Source organism: Ursus americanus, chromosome 11 (genome assembly GCF_024610735.1).
Source record: "Ursus americanus isolate L20-20 chromosome 11, mUrsAme1.1.p, whole genome shotgun sequence".
NCBI classification, from domain to species: Eukaryota; Metazoa; Chordata; class Mammalia; order Carnivora; family Ursidae; genus Ursus; species Ursus americanus.
Genome location: NC_142137.1, coordinates 28,831,124 through 28,853,681, shown reverse-complemented (window position 1 = coordinate 28,853,681; position 22,558 = coordinate 28,831,124). Strand labels below are relative to the sequence as shown.

Sequence of the window (22,558 nt, the reverse complement as noted above, 5' to 3'; positions counted from 1 at the left end):
GGGAACTTCCCCCTGCCTCTGAAATGTTCTTCATTTCCTCATTTAACAATTGATTCACTGAAATTATATTGAGAAACCTATCAAAACTGATTATTTGAAAAGGATCCTACCTTTGAATACAAACTCTTATCTATTTGGATTTCCTGGAAATGTGCTCCATCGACCGAACAGGGGGGAAATGTCACTTTTTCCAGATTGTTACAAATTATGATAGAAGAGGTCCAAATATGTGAAGTGCAGTCTATCTTTAAACAGTGCAGTTTCAATCCCCAGATGGCTAGAATTCAATTTGTTAGCTCTTTTCAGTCTGTTACTAGCTATTCCAAAAATATATCTTGTAAGAGGCGTTTGTATCCATGCTTTTTCCTGACTATGGCCCCTAGTGGGACTACTTAAAAATCTGTTGTCAGTGCCACATTAATGTTTAGAATAATTATAGCTAAAAAGACCTTTCCCCTTCAACAAAGAATAGTTCTCTCCTAAGAGCTGATTAAATTTTTATGAAATGGAAAGTTGAGCTCAGGATGTTGGAGGAGATAATCGGTGTTATCATAGTTTTGCCTCTTTTCAGAGGCGATCACTGAGGAAGGCTGAGGAACAGGGCTATCTAGGAAGGAGATACATAGCTTGCCATCAACAAAGACAGTGAGGAGGGGACCACAAGGCAGGTGTGATTAAAAAGCAACTGGATATAAATAATCCTAAACTTCTGGCCTAATTTTAGCTCAGTTCACACAGCCACAGTAATTTCTGGTATCACATTTAATAATTTTCTAACAAAAGCTGAGTTTCCTTCTGTTTCAGGGTCTTAAAACCATCCTAATTGGTCAATTAACATTTTTTAATGAGCCTTCAAAGATTTGGTAAAAACAACTTGGATATTTGAAAGAGGCCTTGGCCTCGGACCGGCTGAAAAAGAAAGTCAACCAGATGTCATTTCATACATCTGCTGGACCATTAAATGGTCCCCAGATAAAGAGCTGGCAGGTCAATTATTTCCTACTGCTGCTTGAGTACCTTCTCCTGCCGTACTCCCCGGGGGTGATGGTGGGCTGGTTACTCTGCACCTGCTCTCCTCCACTCCCCCCCTCATCCTAGCTTGGCCCCTGCCTGCCTGCCTCACTCTGCCTGCAGAGGCCGAGCCTTGCAGAGCCTTGTAGACTGCAGTACTCGAACTCCCTTGTTGAACCAGAAAACAGGAGAAGGGAAAGGTGGGGTAGTTCTGCCCTGTTCCCGCTCTGCCTTAAGCACTGCCTCCTGGGCAGAACTGTGGCCCCTGCAAGACGTTGGCTTTCATGTTGGCCCCCACCCGGGTTAGTGTAACAACCTTTTCTTTTACTTTGGGCCCTAGAGGTGGTAGATTTGTGCTCCCATTGCTTCTCCATTCCTTGTGCCTTAACTTCCCCACACTTCATTTGAACCCCTAAAGTGAATTCTATTTCCTGCTGGGCCCCTGACCGACTGACTGTATCAGTGGACAGGCTGTCTTTTGAAATTCATGGCTTTCCTTTCTGCTGGGGGAACACTTTCCAAAAGCATCTGCTGCATTAGCTGTTTTAATTCACAAACTATTTGACTTTCATGTAAGGGAATAATGAAGAGATGATATCAAAAAAAATTTAGCAAACTCTGAGAACATGATCTTAAATTTCACAATTCCACCTCATTTGGTTTGAATCCTTGCTCAATCTTTCCCTATTCCCCTTTTCAACTCCAAGCCAGCTGGAGAGGCCAACCTTTAGCCTTAGCTTGTGGGTCACTCTGCCATGTTCTGCCAATCTAAAGCCAGAGGTGGGTGGGACTCCCACTTATTAGCTGCCTTGGTCCCTGAGGAAACAAGATTCTCTGAATTTGGATCCCAGCTCCCCTTTTAGAACAGAAAACTAGCCTATAAATTCTCTTATTTGAATTTTAAAATTTAGTACCTCAGTCATTGGAAAATGGGAGTACTGTGCACTATTCTGAGAATTTACCTCTGCCTTAAATTAGTACATCCCAACTAGAATAAATAAGCCCTCGAAAACTATTCTGGATTGCACAGGTAGAATAGGACATGTAACTTTACTGCTGGAATAAATTAGTTGGTGGGAATCAAATTAAGTAGTTTTTTAAACATTTTAGAAAAAACCTAAAAGCTGATACACGCTTTAACTAAGACAGACATATAGACATGTGAAAGGCTTTCCCATGGGATGATGTAGCTGCTAGCTGTAAGACAAAAAACAAAGGAAGAACAAATTAGGAAAGGAATGTTCTTATGCTTATTTTTTTTAACTCTGTATAATGATCACAGTACATAGTGAATAACAAGGAAGTTAGGGAAATTATACACAAGCATCTGAATCTATTGTCAAGACCACATTAGTCACTTCCCAGAGATGATGTTTTAGAGACCTCACCAGGTCTAGACATGGAAATCCAATATCCAGCCAACCTAAGTGGGATCTTTTGTTTTTCTTTCATTTTTTTTCCCTTTATTCTTTTGTGAGCATTTGTGTGCCCGCCATAGAGATTAAGAAATAAAATATTGCCTATATATATATGTATATATACATATGTGTGTGTGTGTGTGTGCATGTGTGTATATATCTTTCCTCAATCACATTCCCCTCTTTTACCCTTAAACGACCTGATTTCTGCGACACCCAGGTGGCTCAGCTGGTTAAGCATCTGCCTTCGGCTTGGGTCATGATCCCGGGGTCCTGGGATCAAGTGCCATGTCAGGCTCCTTGATCAGCTAGGAGCCTGCTTCTCCCTCTGCCTCTCTGCCTTCTGCTCCCCTGCTTATTCTCTCTTTTTCTCTCTTTGACAAATAAATAAATAAATTTTTTTAAAAAGACCTGATTTCTTAGATTTGCATTCATATCTTGTACTTTTCTTTATATGTGCATGTCCCTACATAACATACAGTATAATATTATTTTGCATGTTTCTAAATGCAGTATATATGTAGTGCTTCTGCTCTGCAGCTGGCTTTTTTCCTCAATATTATATTTAAAAGATTGATTCATGATTGAAGATCTTCACTTATAGAGATTTGTCCAAACTCTCTCCAAAGTTTCTACACTATTTGCCCTCATTTGGTTCATTCTTTACAGATTCAAATTTCCTTGTTTCAACTAACAAATTTTCAAAACCTCCTTGCTGTTTGCTAATGACTCTGATAGGCGATGAAGCTCCAATGATGAACAAGCCACTATTCCTGTTCTCAAAGAGCTCACAGTGATCTGAGAGGCAGGAGTGCAAATTAAGAACTGTGATAGCATGTCCCACAAGCTCTAATGAGATATGTGCAGAGGGGCATGGGAACACAGGGGAAAAGCAACTGAGTCTGAGACTAAGGAAAGGACTTGTAAATGATGGAAGGGAGAAAGACACCCCAAGCTTCTAATGCAAAGTCAAGGTGATCAAAAGAAAGGTATATTTGGGAGAGAAAGGAAATCTATAGTTTAAGTACAGCAGAGGGAGCCCAGTTTAAGTTGACCCTAAAGGACAGGTTGGTGTTGGATTAGGAAAAAAGAGCCTTGTACATCACGCTAAAGAATTTTATGGACTCATGTAGGCAATGGATGAAGAGCCACTGGGAGTTTTGAAGTAGACTAGTAGTAGTATAAGGTTTCTTAAAATTAATTCTGGTAATAAAGAATGAACTGGAAGGGAGAAAGTCTGGTGACCCAGAGAGGAGGGTGGAGATAATTATAATAATCCAGGAGAGAAACATCAAGGTCCTAAACTAAATAGTGGCAGTGGGAGCAAGGGGGAAGACTCATCTTGGTAAGCATCTCAGAGGTAGAGTACAAACTCTCTGAGGCACAGCATACAAAGGGTGGGAGAACGTGGGAACAGTCTAACCCAGGTGGAGGCAATGAGAGGCACTTTGTGTAGAGAGAATTTTAAAACAATAATAAAACTTGCTGAACCACAGTCTGCTTTTTATTATCCTCATGTGCCAGCATTTCTAAACAATGTCAATGAGAAAATTCTCCTCCCTTAAAAAATCTTTTGTTGTCTAAGTTCTACGCAGTTGCTGTGGTTACTGTTGAGTTTAAATAATATAACAAATATGTCAGCTTCAAATTAGCACATTCCAATTACTTAACCTTTAATAAACATTGCATTCTACACAGAAATTAATTCGGGGAACTTCCAGTCCTACAGTCCCCCTAGTACAGATGGAGGTATTAGTTTAGAGAGTAAGTTTATAACAGTTCAGAATTGTGTAAGGCCTTTCTGACTTGAGACTCAAGCTCTGCGGCACTCCATCTGTCTCCATTTAAGCCATGGATTTGAGATAAACAATGAGAGTACAGTGGTTGTGAAAAGGAAGAGACAGAACTTGGGTACTTAAATGTTATTCTGTGTGCAAACCATTTTCTGATCTTTGCAGAGTTCATTCTTTGTAAGCATTTCCAAAACTTACATTACTGCCAAATGTATTGATAAAATTTAAAAGTATCACTCCATTACTTTTTCCTTTTACGTTCTATCGTCTCTATCTGAGATATCATATAAGAAGAAAAATAGATTTGGGAGAGCATATAATAAGGTTACTATGGGACGCATTCAACTCCATGTGCCTACAGACCTGGAGATGGACTTGTCTAACAGGCACTTGGAAACAAGAGCAGTGTGGCATAAAAGAGCGAGATCAGGGACACGTAGAGGGACTTGGGAGTCACCAGAATATAGAGGGAGGATGAAACTGTGGGAGAGGATGCCATCACAAAGTGTGTCGATAGAAAAGAGTTGTAAGGAGGTGATCCTGGAGAACATCAACAGTGTGGAGGCAACAGAGGAAGAGGAGCAGCCCTCCCTTCCTGCCACTCCCCCCACCCCCCAAAATACTAAGAAAGATAAGCAGGAGAAAAACCTGAAGACAGAGTTGTCCTGGAAACCAAGAGAAGAGAGAATTTCAAGGACAGAATTTCAAGCATGTTAAGTACTAGAACGAGAACAAGTAAGACTGGAAAAGCAAAGCCACAAAGACATCAGATGGCAGCTTTATCAGCTCTGCCCTGGGTCCTCTGACAGCTCCTCGGTGGCACAATGGAGACAAAAGCCAGGCAACGGACAGAGCCAAGGGTTGGCATGAAGAAAGCAGAGCCAGTGTAATTGAATTCTCTCCCACTCTTGAAGTTTGGCTGAGCAAAAGAGGAGGAGAATGAAAGGGAGGTAGAACTGACGGAAGGTGTTCTTAGAATCTGAGCCCCAGGGAAGAAGTCACAGCTCATCCAACACAGGACCCAGGACCTAATTATGCTCTGCCTCTCACCCCTGTGGGTGCAAGTTGCTGGATGCTGTGTGAGAGAAGGAGGCCAGGTAGTGGCATGGGGTCAGGTGGATGGGTCCCAGAGCACAGAGAGAGGGCTCATCTCTTCTAATATGAGGAGTTCCATCCTCTCTGAGATGAGCAGAGGAAATTAGAATGAGTCAAGATTAAGATGAGGGACACCTGGGTGGCTCAGTTGGTTAAGCGTCTGCCTTCAGCTCAGGTCATGATCCCAGGGTCCTGGGATTGAGCCCTGCATTAAGCTCCCTGCTTAGTGGGGAGCCTGCTTCTCCCTCTGCCCCTATCCGCCCCACCCCCCATGCTCTCTCTCTCTCAAATAAATAAATTAAATCTTTTTTAAAAAAAGGATTAAGATGAATCTTTACAGATAGTACGAGATTTTCCACCCAATGACCTCTATTTTCTCATTGAAAGAAGAGGCAAGGTTATCTACTGAGAATAAATGGGTACAGTAGAGGTTTGGGATGTATTTCTCCTTTCCTACTACTTCACAGTAGCATTTCTTCAGTGACGCATAAACCCATGAGGAAGAGCGTAAGGAAAGAAAAGCAGGACCGCCAGTGCTTTGTGCTTTGCATCTTGAGTGATCCAGGGTAAGCATAGCACTGAGGGACTGTGAGGACTTCATGACAGGAGAGGCACATTTATTAGCAAAGGAAGCTGATGGAACATCCCAACCAGTCAACCTGCCCAAGGAAGCACTACTGTCTTCCCTGGGAGCACTGAAAGGAAGCCACTGTAAGTTTATAGACAATTAAGCTTCCCACTTCCTTGTGAAAAGAAAAAACAATTTAGTCAGACATTTGCAAGACTGTGGGCCATTAAAGGGTGATGACCAAATTGGAATGTCTATAAAAAGCACTTAACTCCATGCCTGGTGTCGGTCAATAAATATTAGCTGTTATTATTCATAAAAACCCAGTGGAAGATGACAGAAATGTCTGTCATCTCACAGCATTGATTCCTGCCAAGTGGTGAAGGAGTCATGTAAAAATCCCCCAAATGCCTGTAACTCTGAAGTCATTTCTCTCTGCTTGTTCTTCTAGCCCTTCTACACCACATCTCTTCCTTTCTTGGAAATGTGTCTATGGCATTTGCCCCAGTAAATTAAATAAAACTGAGTCAGTTTTGAGATATTAAAAAAAAAATCTGGTCAAGGCTATGTTGTGTAACTATAGCTTGGCAGGCGGGGAGTGAAAAGAACAAGTTACGTGAGATGATGTGATGAGGACCCAGAGCAGAAAGCCAGATGTTAGCAGATTTTTTTCAAGAAAATCAAAGGAAAAAAGGCACCACTAATGCTCCATTATGTTATATAAGCGCAATCACTACTACAAATGAGCAACTTACAAAGTATTTAAAGTAACTTTTCCAGGAGACAATTAAAGAAATTTTCATCAGTATTAATGAACATAATCATCCCTGAATCCAGCACTTCGAAAAGAAAATCTTTATGGCTTTAGGGCTCTAAACTTTCTCGTTTGATCCTTTTGGTTATACGACTAGAGAGAACCAAGGGTGGCAAGTACTTCATCACAGCCCGAGTCTGTTGGTATCTCCAGTCCGAGTAACATTGGACCAAGTACAGGGTTTGGGAATAGTTAGTTGAGATCTTCGGGTGGAGCACTGATTGCCCTGCCCAAGAGAATTCTCAAAAAGCCCATAAAAAGTACTGGAGAATAGCCACACTAAATGCGACGTAAATGCTGTGATAAATACCTCCCCCCTTTACAGAATTAAAGGACCTGGATTAACTCCGGTCCAGACAGCTCTGTGCTTCTCAGAATTCCTCAGAACCAGATCCTTGTCTCTGTCTCACTGGTGATTACGAGAGCTGGAGTGTTTTGCACGCCGGCCAAGGCATGGCAGACACAGGTCCCAAGCAATGAGCTCAAACATAGCTCCAAGAGCCCACTGGGAGAAACAGTTTGTGTTCAGCGATGCCTTAGCTTTATTCTGCCAATTATAAGAAGAAATGCCTTCCAACTGGATAAGTCTCTGAAGAATGTTGAAACCACTTTCCTAATCAAGCTATGGTGAAATCGCTGTCAAAATCTAAAACTTAACTTCACCTATTGAAATGCGGGGAATTTCAATTACGCAAACAAGAACTTAAAAAGACCCAAGGGATGATACATGGGGAACTCTGTCCACATTCAAGTAAAATTGATCAAGAAGTCAACTTTTGCTAACTACTACACGTTGCATAGTGCCTTTAACTGATTTTGGCACTTTGACATAAACTTTGTATATGAACAAACAGGATGTGTTAAGCCCTCCCTGAAAAAATACAGAGTCAAACGTTACCAATAGCTTAATTCAGGACTGCTTTCCAACCCAGATACCTTATCTTTTATTTTTATAGACACGGAAAAGATGGCCTGTGAGATGCCTACCCAGGTAATAAATTCATATGTTCTCAGAAGTCACTCCTCCCCAGCAAAGGCTAAATTGTTATTTCTGAATACATTAAATTGAACCATTGGTCCCTATTAAAAGGCCCCTGAATACTGATTCTTAGGTCTGCCTAAGTTTTTTTTTTTTTTTTTTTTTTTTATTAATAATGATTTTTTATTATATTATGTTAGTCACCATACAGTACATCCCCGGTTTTCGATGTAAGGCTCGATGATTCATTAGTTGTGTATAACACCCAGTGCACCATGCAATATGTGCCCTTACTACCCATCACCGGTCTATCCCATTCCCCCACCCCCCTCCCCTCTGTAGCCCTCAGTTTGTTTCTCATAGTCCATAGTCTCTCATGTTTCATTCCCCCTTCTGATTACCCCCCCTTTCTTTATCCCTTTCTTCCCCTACTGATCATTCTAGTTCTTATGTTCCATAGATGAGAGAAATCATATGATAGTTGTCTTTCTCTGCTTGACTTATTTCACTAAGCATTATCTCCTCCAGTGCCATCCATGTTGTAGCAAATGTTGAGAACTCATTCTTTCTGATTGCTGAGTAATATTCCATTGTATATATGGACCACAACTTCTTAATCCAGTCATCTGTTGAAGGGCATCTCGGCTCCTTCCACGATTTAGCTATTGTGGACATTGCTGCTATGAACATTGGGGTGCATATGGCCCTTCTCTTCACTACGTCTGTATCTTTGGGGTAAACACCCAGTAGTGCAATGGCTGGATCATAGGGTAGCTCAATTTTTAACTTTTTAAGGGACCTCCACACGGTTTTCCAGAGTGGCTGTACCAACTTGCATTCCCACCAACAATGTAGGAGGGATCCCCTTTCTCCACATCCTCTCCAACAATTGTTGTTTCTTGCCTTGTCTATTTTTGCCATTCTAACTGGCGTAAGGTGGTATCTCAGTGTGGTTTTGATTTGAATTTCCTTGATGGCTAATGATTTTGAACATTTTTTCATGTGTCTGTTAGCCATTTGTATGTCTTCATTGGAAAAGTGTCTGTTCATATCTTCTGCCCATTTTTTGATTTGTTTATTTGTTTCTCGTGTATTGAGTTTGAGAAGTTCTTTGTAGATCTTGGATACCAGTCCTTTATCTGTAGTGTCATTTGCAAATATATTCTCCCATTCCGTGGGCTGCCTCTTAGTTTTTCTGACTGTTTCCTTGGATGTGCAGAAACTTTTAATCTTGATGAAGTCCCATAAATTCATTTTATCTTTTGTTTCTTTTGCCTTTGGGGATGTGTCATGAAAAAGGTTGCTTAGGCTGATGTCGTAGAGGTTGCTGCCTATGTTCTCCTCTAGAATTTTGATGGATTCCTGTCTCACATCGAGGTCTTTCATCCATTTGGAGTTTATTTTTGTGTATGGTGTGAGATAGTGGTCAAGTTTCATTCTTTTGCACGTAGCTGTCCAATTTTCCCAGCACCATTTATTGAAGAGACTGTCTTTTTCCCACCGGATGTTTTTTCCTGCTTTATCAAATATTAGTTGCCCAAAGAGCTGAGGGTCCATTTCTGGGCTCTCTATTCTGTTCCATTGGTCTATGTGTCTGTTTTTGTGCCAGTACCATGCTGTCTTTGTGATCACAGCTTTGTAGTACAGCTCGAAATCCGGCATTGTGATGCCCCCAGCTTTGTTTTTCCTTTTCAACAGTTCCTTGGAGATTCGGGGTCTTTTCTGGTTCCATACAAATTTAAGGACTATTTGTTCCAGTTCTTTGAAAAACGTTCTCGGTATTTTGATCGGGATAGCATTGAAAGTGTAGATTGCTCTGGGTAGCATGGACATTTTAACTATGTTAATTCTTCCGATCCATGAGCATGGAATATCTTTCCATCTTTTTATGTCTTCCTCAATGTCTTTTAAGAGTGATTTATAGTTTCTAGAATAAAGGTCCTTTACATCTCTGGTTAAGTTAATTCCAAGGTAACGTATGGTTTTTGGTGCTATTGTAAATGGGATGGATTCCCTGATTTCTCTTTCTTCGTTCTCGTTATTCGTGTACAGAAATGCAACTGATTTCTGAGCATTGATTTTGTATCCCGCCACGTTACTGAATTGCTCTATAACTTCTAATAGTTTGGGAGTGGCTTCTTTTGGGTTTTCCATATAGAGTATCATGTCGTCTGCGAAGAGAGACATTTTGACTTCTTCTTTGCCGATTTGAATACCTTTGATCCCTTTTTGTTGTCTGATTGCTGTTGCAAGGACTTCTAGTACTATGTTGAATAATAGTGGCGAGAGTGGGCATCCTTGTCGTGTTCCTGATCTTAAGGGAAAGGCTTCCAGCTTTTCCCCATTGAGAATAATATTTGCAGTAGGCTTTTCATAGATGGCTTTTATGAGATTGAGAAATGTACCTTCTATTCCTACACTCTGAAGGGTTTTAATCAGGAAAGGATGCTGTATTTTGTCAAATGCTTTTTCGGCATCGATTGAGAGGATCATATGGTTCTTGAGTCTTTTCTTGTTGATATGATGTATCACGCTGATTGATTTGCGAATATTGAACCACGCTTGCATCCCAGGTATGAATCCCACTTGATCGTGGTGGATAATCCTTTTAATGAACTGTTGGATTCTATTAGCAAGTATCTTGTTGAGGATTTTGGCGTCCATATTCATTAGGGAAATCGGTCTGTAATTCTCCTTTTTGAGGGGGTCTTTGCCTGGTTTGGGGATCAATGTAATATTGGCCTCATAGAATGAGTTTGGTAGCTTTCCTTCTGTTTCTATTTTTTGAAAAAGCTTTAGGAGAATAGGTATTATTTCTTCTTTGAATGTTTGGTAGAATTCCCCAGGAAAACCGTCCGGGCCTGGAGTTTTGTTATTTGGAAGGTTGTTTATCACTGACTCAATTTCTTCATAATTAATTGGCCTGTTTAAGAAATCAATTTCTTCCGGTTTCAATCTTGGTAGTTTATAGGTTTCCAGGAAGGATTCCATCTCTTCCAGATTGCTTAGTTTATTGGCATATAGCTGTTGATAAAAATTTCTAATAATCCTTCCAATTTCAATGGTGTTCGTCGTGACCTCTCCTTTTTCATTCATAATTTTAATAATCTGGGTCCTTTCTCTTTTCTTTTGGATAAGTCTTGCCAGTGGTCTGTCAATTTTATTGATTCTCTCCAAGAACCAGCTTCTAGTCCTGTTGATCTGCTCTACTGTACTTCTGGTTTCTGCTTGATTGATTTCAGCTTTAATTTTGGTCAACTGCTTCCTTGTGCGTGGATTAGGCCTGTCCCTCTGTTGCTGTTCCAGCTTCTTGAGGTGAGAATATAAAAACTGCATTTTAGATTTTTCTATTCTTTTGAGTGAGGCTTGGATGGCTATGTATTTCCCCCTTAGGACTGCCTTTGCAGTATCCCATAGGTTTTGGACTGTTGTATTTTCATTCTCATTGGTCTCCATAATTTGTTTAATTTGATTTTTGATTTCCTGGTTTATCGAGTCATTCCTGAGCAGGATGGTTCTTAGTCTCCAAGTGTTTGAGTTTCTTCCAAATTTTTCCTTGTGGTTGAGTTCCAATTTCAGAGCGTTGTGGTCTGAGAATATGCAGGGGATAATTTCAATCTTTTGGTATCGGCTGAGTAGGTCTGCCTAAGTTTTAAGCAGATGGAAGTCAGCATTGTGCAAGACCCACAGACTCAGAGTAAAGGCACAAAGGTTTAGCTTTTAAGTGAGCATAATACTCAATCTTAAGGTGACTTTTATTATTCACTTTAAAAAAATGAAATTCTCTAAAACTAAAACTAGAGCTAAAATCATTGTTGCCTGGAAATGAGGAGAAAAGTGAACTCATTATATACATACATCAGCAGAAAGAGAATTGGATGTGGGCTGTTAAATCTGAAGAACACTAATTTGGAAGGTAGCAATGACTCTGGACACAAGTGAATAAATTCAGAGAGGTTTTTGGTTTGGGGTGTTTTTGTTGTTGTTGTTGTTGTTGTTTTAATGCTTTCCACATCGAGCCTCAGTAAATTAAAGCAAAAGCTAATGAATCAAAATTCTAGAAGTCTAATTCAGAAAGCAAGATGAATCAACCATGAGAGACTGTGGACTCTGGGAAACAAACTGAGGGCTTCAGAGGGGAGGAGGGTGGGGGATTGGGATAGGCCGGTGATGGGTAGTAAGGAGGGCACGTATTGCATGGTGCACTGAGTGTTATACGCAAATAATGAATCATGGAACATTGCATCAAAAACTGGGGATGTACTGTATGGTGACTAATATAACAAAATAAAAATTATAAAAAAAAAAAGAAAGATGAATCGATATTTGTAAAATGTTTGCAAATCCCTAGTTGAAGACACGAAGCGAATTTCTACAGTGATCCCCCTGCCCTTGTGCAGTATTTTGCTTTCCGTGGTTTCAGCTACGTGCAGTTAACCTCCATCCAGAAGCAGATGATCCTCCTTCTGATGCATTGTCAGAAGGTCAATAGTAGCCTGACGCTAGGTCTCAATGCCTACGTCATTCACTTCACTGCATCTCTTCACACAGGCATTTTTTCATCTCATATCATCCAAAAGAAAACAGGTGAATACAGTACAATAAAATATTTTGAGAGAGAGAGAAAGGTCACATTCACATAACTTTTATTACAGTATGCTGTTATAATTGTTCTATTTTATTATTAGTTATTGTGGTTAATCTCTTACTATGCTTAATTTATAAATTAAACTTTATAACATATAACATTAACATTCATGGGTGTGTATATATAGGAAAAACCATAGTATGTATAGGGTTCAGTACTATCTGTAATTTCAGGCATCCACTCCGGGTCTTAGAATGTATCAACCACAGATAAGGGGGGGGACTACTATATTATAGGTCAGATGTTATTAGAATAGGTGCAGGGCTGTAGAGTATGCTCTTTATAATGGAATTTTATTATAATTAATTCATGGACATTTGTTGCAGCTGGAGATTAGGGTCTGATTTTCTCCGAGAGAGATCTAAAGATGGGTCTCACATGACAACTTCAGACTCTTCCTAAATTTGATCAATTTTTGCCATTGTTTGTTTTAATGGATGGTTGGGGAGCTCAGGTTCCTAAAGAAAATCTGAAGGTTCTAGAGATTCAATATCTATGCAAAAGTAGTGACTTTGAGCCAATTAATTAGCTCCTCTGTGACAATATTTGGAAAACCCAGTGAGATTTTTGTGGATTTTTGTGAACATTTTTAACCTAAAATGGTATTACTTAGCTTGAGTTTACTATAAGGGATGCAGACTGGACTATACCTCAAAAAAGCATGACTTCAGAATCTTAAGAAAATTTTAAAAATGTCCTGTATGATGAAAATATTGTTAGTTTCAGTCACTGTTATCTCATATGAAGAATCATATGAGGACAAAAACTATCAATCAGCGGTATAAATGTTATCCTCCTTGTTAAGAAACAATCTCACTTTGTTATATTATCTTGTGATTATATGATGGACCTCTGGAAATAATGCCTTCTGCAATAATATCAACATACACTGTCACTCCCAGGTCCTTTAAATATAAGTGGCACGTGAGTAATTTCTTCCTTAAGTTCCATCTAATTCTAATTTCTAAAAATGTAAAATTAGTCAAGTACACACACATTGATTTTTACTCAAAGCCAGACACCATACTGATGATAACAAAGTAAGCAAATGGCAATCTTCACTTTTATTCTTTGATGCAGAAGTAAATGTCATTGATTAATCCAATCAGTGTTCAAGCGAGGGACAAGCTGTAATAATATAGTAGCTAATAACGGAGAGCTATAAAAAGTCTACAAATGATTTAGTGGAAAGTAATTGGTTAAAATGACAATTGGGCTAAATAAATTGTTCAGTGTAGATATTCCCATTCAATGATTTTCATATATTAATGACTTTATATATTTTAACCACATATCTTTTTTTAAGAATTTTTTTCTGGAGTTTAAAGGAAAGATTTTACATTTTTATCCATTTCAGCCTGCTATGGACTGTTTGTAGCAGCAAAAATTTGGAAATAACCTAACTGTCCAACAAAAGGGGTTGGGTTAATACATAGTAATTGTATACCAGATGGTTAAGAGCTCAAACCCAGGACTCAAACGAAGGATCTAAATCCTAGGTCCGCCATTTCTCGTCTGTGTTACTTGGCTGCATAACAAACCCTAATTCAAAGACTCATCTATAAATTATAGGTGACAGCTATTACCTTCATAGGGCTATTGTGGGCTAACATGAGAGAAGGATACAAAATGACCAAGGCAGTGACTTAAACGGAGTATTTATGTTCAATTAATTAAAGGTTCAGTTAAATAAATTTTTATCCTTCCTTTCTTTTCTTTTTTCTTTCTTTCTTTCTTTTCTTTCTTTCTTTCTTTCTTTCTTCCTTCCTTTCTTTCTTTCTTTCTTTCTTTTTCTTTCTTTCTTTCTTTTCCTCTCTTTCCTTCTTTCTTTTGTTTTTATGAGAAGCAGCATGTTACCGCAGAGAAAGAACAAGATTTAGATCTGTCTGACCTCAGTATAAAGCTGTGTGACACTGGAAACATTTTTCATCTTCTCTGACCAGCAGTTTGTTCACTTCCAAAATGCAGATACTTATACCTAATGCACAGAGTTGTTACAAAGAGCAAATACCATAATGTGGATGAAGCACTTATAATACTTGGCACATAGGCTCTCAATAAATAATAACTATGCTTAATTATCTTCATAATTATCATCATTATCCTTGTTATTGTTATTAATTTTTAAGGCCCGCACCAACTCAGGCAGTATAAGCCCTCTGAATGCTCTTAGTTCAGCCACCCATGTGTTTATACAGTTGTATACTATAGGTTGGGTCTTCTCATATGGGCAAAAGTGTTCCGTGTGGCATCTAAAAATTGATTGTAACACTTCTCTTGCTCACACACACATATATCAACATAAACACCATCTTCGTTTAATAAATTCTGGAGAATATTCCAAAAGAAGTCAGGCAGACATTCATTTTCTCTGTGGGAAGACCACTCAGCTTTCAAAATCTCTAAATAGCACAGGTCTTAGGATAACTAAGCCAAGAGATTGCTAACCAGGAACAAAACTATAAATAACTCTGCTCTCATTTTTGAAATTATCTACCTGTTAATATTATAACAAAGGTGAGTTTCACCAGTTCCTATAGAATTTCAAGAAGAGATTTAGTAAAAATTAACAGAACTTTCTGGAGCCATGACAAAACATTTCTACATAAAAGGAACAACATTATATAGCTCTTCCTTGAGGATACTCAAACTTCTCTTGAACCACTTAAGAATTTTAATTTGCCATTCTGAGAAATCCTCTAAGATTCTACCACACAAAGGGTCCAAGGTATCCAGTGCACATATTAGTGGCATCAGAAGCTCCCATGCCCAGGGCTTCCATTAGCCTATATGGTACCTTTACACAAATTTAAAAATGGCGCCTCCCCCCTGGATAGATGAATTAGAAAATAGAATCTTTCAGGTGTACAAAGCCCAGCAGGAATGAAGTTGGCTGGTTTCCGCCCCACCTCACCCTCTTCACAGGGTGTTCCACATGACCCTATCCCTGGCTTCCTTTTTCTTCCCATCTCCCACAGTTTAAAAGACTGGAGCCAAGGCCATTTCACACAAGGTCAGAGCCTTAGCCTGGGGAGTGGATAAGTGGATAATGACAGACTCTCTGGGTGAAGTCACCTCCTAAACTTGACATAACATAAAGATTTCATTGAGCACGGTCCAGTCTTAGCAGTGGCTGCCTGGACTGTGTTGAAAAAGATTGGAGACCAAATCCAGCCCTAGTAGGGAGCTGTGGGTATATTAGCAGCATAAGCCATTGGTTTCCAACAGCACATATGCTTCGGATTTCCTATCTTGGTCCAAACTGTTTAAATCACAAGGATTCGTTGAGCAATTAACATGAACCAGGCACTGTGAGATGCTTTAGAGCAATCCTTAATCACACATTGGAATCTTCAGGGGACTTTAAAAAATAAAAAAACAAAAATAGATCCTTGTAATTTTTCTGTAACTCTAAAGCTATTCTAAAATACAGAATTTACCAAAAATTTGTTTTTGCTATTGTTATTTGGGATTTTTTTCTGTGTTGTGCAATTTTATTTTTGTTCTTTGTACATGAATCTCTCGATTTAGCCAAGTCCTCAAGGACATAAAGGATTAACTACTGTCATATTCAAAATGATGCATTTATTCAGGGCAAACCTTAATTTTCTTTGTCTCCTTTAGATGAAAGAGCAGCAAGAATACCTTAAAGACCTGAACTAGCATCAGTTTAGAGCAGCCTTACTGAAACTAGATACCTTGGGCCAGAGGCAGGTCCTTACTATTGTTGATGATACAGGTAGATCTTCTCACGTTCTGTTTCCAGGCATCACTACCGGACTCCCTGCCACCACCAGTATGCTTTTCCCCTTCTAATACACCTCTAATCTCTGCCCCACTCATTGGGATTCATAGAAACAGAAACAGGAATGGTGGTCACAGGGGCTGGGGAGTAGGGGAAATGGAGAGAGGCTGGTCATAGTGTACAAACTTCCAGTTACGAGATTAACAAGTTCTGAACATCTAACGTACAGCCCAATAACTATAGTTAATAATACTGTATTATATACTTGAGAGTTGCTGAGAGAGTACATCTTAAATGTCCTCATCACAAAAAAGAAATGGTAATTATGTGACATGATGGAGTTGTTAGCTAAAGCTATACTGGTAATCATTTTGCAATATATACAGGTATCAAATCAACACATTGTACGCCTTAAATTTATGCAATGTTAAATGTCAATTATTATTTCAATAAAGCCAGGCGGAAAAGGAATAATTAACTTAAATAAGTAATTTTTAAATACGATTTTTATTTTATAAAAAATACAGATTTTTTCGTTCCTCTGTCAAAATTTCTGAATAAGAGGCTCCCCACATGTTCATGAATTGGTCAGTCAGCACAAAAAACACTGTTTTGGAAGCTACTGAGATAAGTAATACTAGGCCCTCGCTATTCTTATCCATTCCTCTGATAATTAAAACCCTCTTCATGTCAAACTGCAGGATGCAACATACTCAAGGTTCATCAAATCAATCTTATACCTTATAACAAGGATATATTTTTAAATAAAATAAAGAAGTTTAAGGTACATGGCACATAAGTTAATTATTGCTTTGTGAATCTTTTTCTGATATATATGTATATCCTTATATATTTACATACATATATGTATATCTGTGTACTGCATCACCATTAAACATGAATTTTTTTTAAATTTTTTATTTAAGTAATCGCTACACCCAGTGTGGGGCTTGAACTTACAACCCCAAGATCAAGAGTCACATGCTCTACTGACTGAGCCAACCAGGTCCGCCCCAAACATGTATTTTTAATATTTTGAAACAAAATTCAAAAACACATGAACTTAGATGGTCTAAATTAAATGCTTCCTGCTGCAGTTTTAGCACTTTCCCTCTCTATTATTCCCTAGTGGAAATTGCGAAAAAGGTTTCCTATCAACCACAAATTCTCCATTATAAACTATCAATCAGTCCCCTCTCAGCCTTACTTTCTCTCACTTAGAAAGATGGAATTTCTTCGCCTTTTCTTTAATGGACAAACGTCATTATTCTCTTTTAAACTACCTCCCAATTGAATATATTAGACTTTAGTTTTTGGGTCTAAACTGGTGGTGTTTTTATGCTGTGAATAATGTCTAGGGGTTCTTGAAAAAAAGCAAGAGGAAATGGGTTTGCACAGCAGTCAGAGGGACTTCAGCCAGATACAATGAAAAATTTCCTGGTGGCCAAGATAATACAAAGTACAATGAGTCAATGAAATGGGGGGAGAGGCTGATGTGAAATCTACTCTGTAAGTTTGTGGAAACAACCCAGATTCTTATCTGTCTGGAATTCTTTAGAAGTCAATCTGTCTGATGGGCAGGGAGTGGACTTCCAGGTCTATAATGCCCTTGCTGCCTTGCGTCATGAAGACCTTCTGAAGAAACATAAAATACATATTCACAGCTCCTATCCTATAAATCAGGAACAATCTCGCAAAGTTTCTCAACTGACATTGGCGGGGGGGGGGGTGGGGGCAATTCATCGTTGTACAGGTTGACTGGTACAGGTGGACTGGCACATCGCAAGATGGTTTAACATTGCCACAACCCACTTGGCACCTCTGGGTCTAATGATTTCATCACTAGAATGAGGGAAAATAATACGTTCCTCACAGAGCTATGAGGATAAATGAAATACCGGAACAGAACCCACACAGGACCTGACAAGTATAAGAATTCATTAACTTCTCTACCCCTCCCTTTAAAATGTTAGGATCTGCAGAGAAACAATTTTTTAAGAGCCCAAGCATGAAAGACACATCTCTGAGTTGTTATGCTATAGCCAGTAATCTCTGAAACCGTACGTCTTTATTTCTAGGGAGCATGAAGCAATTCCTCACCCTCACTAGTTGTCATGGTTTGGTTTGGTTTGGTTTGGTTTGGTTTGGTTTGGTTTGGTTTGGTTAGAAGACATTAGAAAATTTCTTTCTCCTTTACTGTTACTGAAAAATCTTATTCTTCCTTACAACATTAGGACAGTGTTAAAGATCTTCCTTTTCCCCTGAAAAGTTTTAAAAAATATAAAAAGGGGGGAATATAACAAAAAAAAAAAAAAAGATACACATCACTGAATGGCAGTATAAATAGTTCATTCTAGTACATTTGGTAAAGAAATATTTAGATCGTTTAATAACCATCTCCTCTTATTTTATGTCAGAAAATACCGACCAAAAGAGGTTTTTTCAATAAAGAAAATATTTTTGTTGTGTCTGTTTCAGAAATGCGGTGCTGGATTCTTTCTCGCCCAGTCAGGAGAATGTATGCCCTGTGGCTGCAACGGTAACTCTGACGAGTGCTTGGATGGCTCTGGATTCTGTATGGTAGGTCGGGGCACCTGTCACTTTTCATATACTGCACTGGGCTTCTGCATCTCCAGTGGGGATCAAACATTCTTGCGCGTTTGAGCTCCCTAGGAAAAAGCTAATCGAGCTCTCTTTTTACTCTTCACCTTTTCCTCTAAGACACGTCATAGAAACTGCTGGTGATCGTAAGTGGCCATCAGGGCATAGGTATGACGTGGCATGTGCTCCTGGAGAGAACTGACCTAGCACCCTGGGCAGCTGGTTTCCTACTATAGACCAATGGTGAAGGGATTGGAAACGGTACACAGAGGAGGAAATCATCCATCCAAATTCCTCTGTAATCGTATAGTTTGCCATATGTTTGGCTTCATTCCACATAAACCAGGAGAATAAAACGGTTGTTTCATAGCCTATTTTTACAACTTAAGATAGTTGAGTCTATAGATCAAGATTTGTCTAAAAAAAAAAAAGGTTTGAATCAAATAGCTAATAAACATGAAAGCTTTGGCCTTATGGTCTTTGTAATTCTGTGTTTCAGCCCCCAGAAGACTTTTTTTTCCCCCTTAACTGGAATGAATTCCCCAAATAACTTGTTCTTCCGTTGAAGTATCATACAGACTTGTGGAGGAGACTGGGGAGCCTTCTAGCAAACAGGGCTTGCCGTACCTTTTCTATGTTCACTGAATGGACTGACAGCTTTGTGAAAATGGCTATGGACATATTTGCCAGAAATGGCTTTAGTAGAAGTCCTTGGAGGCATTTTTAAAGACTTATGCGTTATGCTCATGGTTTCCTTCAGGACCTATCCCACACTGCAGGAAAATTAAGATTCTTCACAATCCTATGAGGCAGCAGAGGCTTTCCAAAACTGCAGGAGTATTTTTGCATAAACCACAAGAATTCTTAATTAAATACACCCTATTTACCTCAAAATTAGTATAATTATCCTTATTAAGCAGATCATTTTGATTATAAGTGGTCTCGAAGGTGTGCACACGGAGGTGCTATTCTACCCACTGTAAATGCATTACATTAAGATGCAAATTAGAACATTTCCTCTACTTTGAACCCAGCAGTTGCCGCTTTTCTAAAGACAGAGAGAATGTAGCGGCAAACACTGGACACAGCCACCTCTTTGTAGTGTTTGTTTAGTCCTGGTGTTTCTGTCTTCCCCGCCCCCCATCTTCTTAAATAACCGTTACATCCAGGATGTCCTCTGCAGTCCTGTAGGCACAGGCAGCTGCCAAAGCCTGCCCCTTTCTAATGCTTCCATCTCCGGTTTCCTGTTATTTTAATCCCAGTGACATTTGAAAAGAAAATCCCATGGATGCACTTGAACTAATAATGTACATCTCCGATAATTTGACCAATTAAAGGCTCTTTGTTATCTGTTTTTTTTAAATAGAAGACAATAGGGCCTGGCAGGCCCATCAGCTGCCATCAGGAAGCCAGTAAGATGGAAGACTGAAATAGAAGGGCAAAAAGTCCCTCCTGGGGCACGTGTGGTGATGAGCACTGGGTGTTACATGCAACTAATGAATCATTGAACACTGCATCAAAAACTAATGATGTACTATATGTTGGCTAATTGAACATCATAAAAAAATTTAAATTAAATTATTTTTTTTTAAAGATTTTATTTATTTATGTGACAGAGAGACAGCCAGCGAAGAGAAGGAACACAGCAGGGGAGTGGGAGAGGAAGAAGCAGGCTCCCAGCGGAGGAGCCCGATGTGGGACTCGATCCCCGAACGCCGGGATCACGCCCTGAGCCGAAGGCAGACGCTTAACGACTGCGCTACTCAGGCGCCCCCTAAATTAAATTAAATTTTTAAAAAGTCCCTCCTGCTAGTGCCTGTGAAGAGCTATGACAAAGAACAAAGCCACTCTTCTTATGGTGACTTTTCAGAATACGAACTGTCGTGGTTTTCTCTCTGACCTAAACATGAGCTCTGAGGGAGACGGTCCTCACATGATTCCTTCACAGCTCCTGGGCATATAAAGTTCTAACAAAAGTTTGGGAATGGACCGGGGTATGAACTCTTATGCCCACTCAAGGAAACTGCCCATCTTCCTGCAATTACTTTGTTCTAAGACAAAATATTTTAAAAAGAAAGAAAGAAATAGCCATCCTACTCACCCTAATGGTGAACCCCCCACCCCAACTCTACCCAGACGGAAATAGCTTTTCTCCCTGATTGAAGTAATATATGCTCAATGTAAAAAACAAACAAAACAACAATACAGCTATGTACTGTACATGAAATTCAGAGTGAAAATGACCCACAATCTTATCCCCCAGAGCTAAATATAGATATGTATATTCTTATAAATTTAATTTAGAAAAACAAAAACAGGATGTAATTTGTACTGAATTTAATGTAAGTAGTGAGCAGAGAGGTTTGCCAACATAGAAAGAACATTTTGCCACTTAGGTGGTAAATATATTGCCAATGGCGTCCCACTGGAATCAAACTCAGATCTTCCTGTTTCCTTTGGCGTCCCTGTCCGGCCTCCTGGTGGAGCTGGGTAGGTTATCAGCTCCTGCCCTGTAGCTCTTCCATCCAGCTCATCCTGTTCTCAGGGCACCAGAGAAGAAGCAGTGACTCTGAGGAATACCTCCTTGCAGTCTACTGTGGGCCTGAGTCTTCATCAGTTCTTAAAGTTTGCCTGCCTAACTCATTTCTCCCATCTTCCATACACAGCCAAAAATAAAAGCCTTCTTTCTTACTTCATTTTCATTTTGTTATTTTGAAGGCTTATGATGCCTCCCTCCACCTTGCCCTCCCCCAGTTGTTTTTAATTCTTCCTTCATTCCAATGTCCAATTTCGATTTGACCTTATATTTTATAGACTGATTTTAAGGAACTAAGCCATTCGACAATAAAATATAGAATAGACAAACTTATGCTACCATTTTAGACATACCAAAGAAGCTTAGAGGTGTCTTCACAGAAGGGATGCTAACTCTTCGAATGCAGAAAAGTGGCTAAGTGAAAAGTGGCTTCATGAATGAAATCCAACATGTGTTGGGTGTTTCCAAAAAGCTACCTTGCATCTTATCAGAACTAGAATGCACTGGGAGGGGTTCTCAGCTGAGTCAGCCAGACAGGGTCCCAAAGGCCAAGCAACTCCAGTGGACGCGGCAGACTCTCTAGGAAAGCTCCAGAAGGAGGCATGAGAAAGGAATTAGGGGAAGAAACAAGTAGAAGCAGACAAATGGCTGGTGGTAGGAATGCCTGGTCCCTAATAACCCATATTTTATCCCAAGTCTATAGGTTAGGTACAGAGAATTAGGAAGAGGACATGACAAAGGCCAGTTCCCATCTAAAGATTCTTCTCATCATTAGGAGAAAGCCAGGAGCCCACCGACCAGAACTAGAGTGGAGAAAATCTGACTTGAAGTTTACCACAGAAACAGGGCTCCTTGGGTTCCTTTTGGTTAAGGATTGCTTGGTCTATTGATTTCATCTAACCATTTAATAAATAAGCTTTTTTTTTTTTTTTTTTTTTTTTTGAGCTCCACCTATGTGCCAGACGCTATTCTAGGATCTGGGTTAAGTGGTTTCCACTGTGTTGGGTTGAACAGAAACACCTACTTGAAAGTGCTTCTGGACATGACCAATAGAGTAAAGGTCAAGGTATGAGGATCATGGGAGCCTTAGAAACACATGTAGAAATCCCTATCTGCTCAGTGACAATCAAATGAAAACTTAAAAAGATTTCAGGGTCTGTCCCAGCATTGCAGGAAATTTTTTTTTCTAGATCTGAATGAGAATATTCAGATTTAAAACTATTAAAAGAACAGCAAAAAATATCATTGAAATCTAAAGAGACACCCATCAAGCTGTTATCTGGCTGGTGGAAACATGGATGGATTTTTATTTTCTTTTTACTTTACAGTATGCCTCCCTAAATTCTCTAC

At 39.4% G+C, this 22,558-nt stretch overlaps 1 protein-coding gene across 3 annotated transcripts in view; it reads left to right on the top strand.

Moving 5' to 3' along the window:
- Positions 1–22,558, top strand: part of LAMA4 (laminin subunit alpha 4) — a 141,471-nt gene that overhangs the window by 21,677 nt on the left and 97,236 nt on the right. For all 3 annotated transcript variants that reach the window (XM_045798503.2, XM_087865405.1, XM_087865404.1), the window contains one exon: positions 18,550–18,651. In XM_045798503.2, the coding sequence (XP_045654459.1) occupies positions 18,550–18,651 (102 nt within the window). The remainder of the gene's footprint in view (positions 1–18,549; positions 18,652–22,558) is intronic.